The sequence below is a fragment of the Bicyclus anynana genome, chromosome 16 (genome assembly GCF_947172395.1).
Source record: "Bicyclus anynana chromosome 16, ilBicAnyn1.1, whole genome shotgun sequence".
NCBI classification, from domain to species: Eukaryota; Metazoa; Arthropoda; class Insecta; order Lepidoptera; family Nymphalidae; genus Bicyclus; species Bicyclus anynana.
Window position 1 is genome coordinate 5924839 of NC_069098.1, and position 5155 is coordinate 5929993.

A 5155-nucleotide genomic window follows, 5' to 3' on the forward strand; every position below is an offset into this window, starting at 1 on the left:
TCCAAAGCAAATTACATTACCTCCGACCCAAAGTATCTTCGCAAATCAGAAATACCTAAATATTTCAGGAGCGTTGAAACGAAATTGAATAAAACAATATTGAACCAAGTAATGGCGTACCTTGCGGTAATTGGTTTAAGGGTTAAGAATAAAATTCAGGATAAAATAAAGTAAACTTGAATTAAAATTCTCGAAGATATTTTAAGTAACATGTACTAATAGACCTTTTCGTACCAGAATTCTTATTTTCAAAATGAAAATCAAATTCATTTGTTTTAAGTAGGTTTGATTTACAAGCACTTTTGAAACGTCAAGGTTGACAATTTGTAAACACTCTACCACCGGTAGACTTCAACTTCTTTAAAAAAAAACATACATTATTATAAAATTAAAATTACTATAATTTCTCTTATTTCTAATTCCTGTACGAAAGAATAGTACGCTGTATCCAAATTCGCTGTTTAGGATTCCGTAGTCCACAAGGAACCCTCAAAATTTCGCCATGTCCCTCTGTCTGTCCGTCTGTCGGTCCGCGGTTTAGCACCGAGACTATTACTACTAGAAAGCTGTACTTTAGCATAAAAAATGTGGACAAAGTTGTAAAATAAAACCTTGAATAATATTTTTTTTGGACCTTCCTTTCATGTAAAGTGGATATAATTTTTTTTACTCGTTTATCTCATAGTGATGGGTATCGCTATCGGTATTTTTGTGTATTATAAGTGCTAATTGAATCTACGGAACCCTACACAATGCGTGGCCCGAAACGCTATGGTTTTTTATTTAGCAATGAGGTACTCGTAATTATAACTAAGCTGATGATGTTAAATGCAAAATGATGTTTGTATGGATGTTTGTATGGATGTTTGTTACACTATAACGCCACTATTACTGAAGCGATTTGGATAAAATTTGGAATGAAAATAGACTTTACTCTGGATTACATAGGCACACATAGCTACACATAGGCTACTTTTTATCCCGAAAAAATCGATGGTTTCCGAGATTTGCGAAAACTGATGAATTTGATAATATGAATGTTTGTTACTCTTTCACGAACTTTGAACCGAATAATTAGCTGAAATTTGGTATTAAGATATATTATAGCATGGATTGACACTACTTTTTATCCTGGAGAAATCCATGGTTCCCGAGGAATTTGTGAAAAACTAAATTCCACGCGAACGAAGTCGCGGGCGTCCGCTAGTAAAATACTATGTCTGTCTATAATTTTTTTTATTCCGTGTTGTCATGAGAATGGATAATAAAAACGTATGGGGGGAAAATTAAATAAGATAGACACTGATTCCCTTGCAATTTTCCTCTATAGTTTACAGGGCGAGTCCCCTCGTAAACGAAGATTGAGTGAGATGGGCCTTTACATAAGAGTAGGTACCTTGAAACATGTGGTTTTGGTCACTTTGTATACTTAGGTACATCCAATTTGGTTCAAAAATACACATTTTTTGTTATAAATTAGTAATAATTGTTTTTGAGATAAGCCACAGTTCTATAGCTCTATATCTTTGTGTTTTTTTATTTTATTTTTGTACTTTATTTTGAAGTGATAACTTCTTATGGGTATACCGCTTCGTAACGTAACGCGTTACAATGCCATTATGTCTGGCTTCTCTATCTTACGCATACGGTAGCAGGCTATCATTTCTGTTGAGTGTCCCAAGACGCACACATTTTTGGAGTTTATCCCTTAAGAAGTTTAATTTACAAGCACTTTAAAAAGTCAGATTATATCATATGTGATAGTAATGGTGATAATTAAAGTCGAAAACTTAAAATTAAAGTTACGAGGGTTCCATACCTATAGTATAAGTGCATCTGGCAACCATGCCCTTCAGATGGCACAGCAATGCCGATTAGAAGTAAAAATAATGATGACGGTAGTGCTTACCCGGATGAATTCTGTTACAAAAAGCTCTACCACCACCAAAGGGCTAATATTTTTTTTATTCTTTTACAAATTAGCCCTTGACCACAATCTCACCTGAGTGATGATGCAGTCTAAGATGGAAGCGAGCTAACTCGTTAGGAGGAGGATGAAATAATTTTTTTTTTTTTATTTATTTTATTGATAAGATATAACAATTATTTTACATATCGATACTCTCGCCAAACTGTACAGGCAGTTTGTTGGCGAGTTGACGCTCATTATTCTAGTTATTTTTTAAAAGTAATTGCTAAATCTAATTTTAATAAGATAATTAAAACTAAGGTAACCTAGGAATTTAATATTATAAAATGAAATAATACAAAAGGTTCAAAACAATTTCTATTAAGTAAATCCGTCAGTGATGAGGTCCCCAAGGAAAATTTTCTTTAATTTCTTCTTGAGGACTCCTTCACTGATCTCCCTTTCTTTTTTGAGCCACTCAATTTTATTATATATTTTAGGTACCATGTAGCCGGTAGTTCTTTCACCATAGTAATTATTGGCTTTTGGCATGATATATATTTTTTTTTCTGTTATTTCTTAGAGATTTTAAGAACTGTATAGGTTTTTTATACTTATTTATATTATATTTTAATCTTGATTGTTGTTGAACCTTTTGTCTTTTTAACACCATTAATTGTTATTAGGTTTGTATTATTGTATTTTCTTTTTTCCTTCGTTATTCTCAATAATTCAGAATTTATTAATGAAACATTAGAGCCGGAATCATATATGCCCAATATGTCTAGTTTATCCTCTAATGTTAGTTTCACTTTAATTAATGGTGTTAATAATCGTTTTTTGGCTCATTATCATTTAATTCAACATCTAATATGTTGTTATTTACATTCTTACTATAGTGTCTCCTGTTCTCGTGGTTATCAGTTTGTTGTTTAAACCAGCATTTTTCTTCTAAGTGGAAACGGGTACCTTTATTAAGCTTTTCACATAATTTACAAGGCTTAATTTTATCACTGTTTACTTTATTTTCTAAAATATTTCTCTTGAATTTATTGTAATTGTTTTTATTGACTGTTTGTTCATGTTTACCAATTTCATTGAAAAGATTTGCAGTTGATGTTATAGATTCCCTGTTCATTTTGAACATTATATAATCCGGTAGACCCATAACAATAAGATTAATCAATGTCTGTGTGTCAATTTCTTTATTTATTTCTAGTAATAATCTTTCCTTTTTTGTGGCATAATCCAGTAACGAACCTCCTTGAAACTTAAATGTAAATGCATATTTAATTTGTGACCAACCCGGGTTACCATATGTTTCACAGAAATTAGTTTTCCATGTATCCCATCCTGCGTTTATTGAAAATTTTATTAACATACTAGTATACCAATCCAGACACCTACATTCAAGTAAATGCTTTAAAGTCTCGATTTTTTCTGCATCCTTTATTATATCAAAACGTAAACATTCACTCTCAAATTCACGGATCCATTGGTTAACATTTGATGTTTTTCCTGAAAACTTCTCGAGTAAAAATCTTTCTGCTAATTTTCCTAAATTTTTATTTTCATTACCTATCTCTGTATTATTATCTGAAAGCTTCGATTCTTGTGTAATTTCGTTTAAATACTGATCCCCAAATTGTACATTATCACCATCATCCAGGTAAATTGTTCTCAAGTCTTGGGATAAGGGGATCCATATTTTCCTTGACTGATGTCTCTTTTTTAGAGAATTCTTGATTTTGGTGAAAATATCTGTTGTAGTTATAGCAGTGTGCTTGCTCGCAGGTTTCAAATCGTCGGGAATGTCAAATACATGTCCATCAGGTGTTTCGATTGAAGTTATGCAAATTATATTAGATTTGCTATCCGATGCTGCTAATACTGCAAACGTGAATCGTAACTTTTCCATTTTTCGTCTTCAATAATGTCGTTTTATAAGACGATAGTATTATATTAGACAAATGAAACTATGTGTTGCTCTGAAAACAGAATTATTTATTCCTTAGTATTATTACAATGATTAGACTAATACGCAATATTTATGAACACATTAACTCACCTGAAAACAGAAAAACGACATTAAATGTTCCTTATTTGTCTTGGTGTAATTAAATAGTTTCGAAATAAAAAGAAATAACTTCTAACGACCGAAAAACTTTACGCTTTTTTCCCTCTTAAAGTGACAGATGACATTTGACAAATATAATATAGTGTCATCTGTCAATGTCACTGATTACAGACAGTCGATAGACGCGCCAAATTTAAATAGGGTATACCTACATACATGGTATACCCTTACATATGTGTAGTAATTTTCTTTAGAAACTAGATATTCAATTTTAACGTCTATCGGTAAAATCTTAAATTCTTTAAACAAATATTCATAATTTCCATCTATTTTTTGGCTACATTTTTTCTTTACTTTTTTTAATAATCTAATTTGTATTTTTTTAATTTCTTTTATATAAGTAATGAAAGTTCTACCGTATACACTAAGCCCATAACTCATCACTGAGTCTGCTAGTGCATAATAAACCACAAGCATAGTGCGCTTACTCAATACTCTTTTAAGATGATAAAACATCCCCAACACAGATCGGAGTTTATTGCACACAACTCCTATGTGGGTCTTCCAATTAAAGTGTAAAGCCACACCCCTTACAGTTTCTACACGACAGTGGTAGACCTGGACCAATTAAGAAAATCTTAATCGGCCCAGCCGGGAATCGAACCCAGGACTTCCGTCTTGTAAATCCACCGCACATACCACTGCGCCACGGAGGCCGTCAAAAATGATTTATGTTGTCTATTTAAAACAAACATCGTTCTGGACCGCTTTTCTTGTTGATGGCTTTTTGGTAAAGGTATGAGCAAACACGGAAAATGGATCATAAAATCCCTGTATTTTACGAGGGTGATGAAGTTTACGACCACATATTTTTGTCCATTGGTTTTTGACCATTGTTTTACACGGACCGCACGAATATAAATTGGACTAGAATAAGGGTTAACTTCTAGTTACGAATAAATCTGGCCTTATGGCTTATTCAGTAAATTCAGCTTAGATCTCGTTAAGCGACCGTCACAAAATCACACTACCCCGCCAACCCCAATTAAAGCGGCTTGGTGTTTATTTAATAGAGTCTATTAAATAAAAAAACAAATTTATTACACCAACGAAATAAAAAGTTGATTATTATAACAAAGACGCTTGGAGGCCACTAGATCAGCTTTCAT

General features: G+C 32.4%; 1 protein-coding gene across 1 annotated transcript; it reads right to left on the bottom strand.

Annotated features, from left to right (window-relative positions):
- Window positions 1-2574: 2574 nt before the first annotated feature.
- LOC128198849 (uncharacterized) lies at window positions 2575-4179 on the bottom strand. Its single transcript, XM_052886200.1, has 2 exons — window positions 3978-4179; window positions 2575-3897 (listed from the first exon to the last, which is right to left on the bottom strand). Exon 2 carries the CDS (start codon window positions 3825-3827, stop codon window positions 2736-2738), a length of 1092 nt encoding a protein of 363 aa, XP_052742160.1. The 5' UTR covers window positions 3828-3897; window positions 3978-4179; the 3' UTR covers window positions 2575-2735.
- Between the last annotated feature and the right edge of the window lie 976 nt (window positions 4180-5155).

Excerpts from the sequence above, each read along its gene's own strand:
- LOC128198849 (XM_052886200.1), bottom strand. The coding sequence starts at position 3,827 with ATGGAAAAGTTACGATTCACGTTTGCAGTATTAGCAGCATCGGATAGC.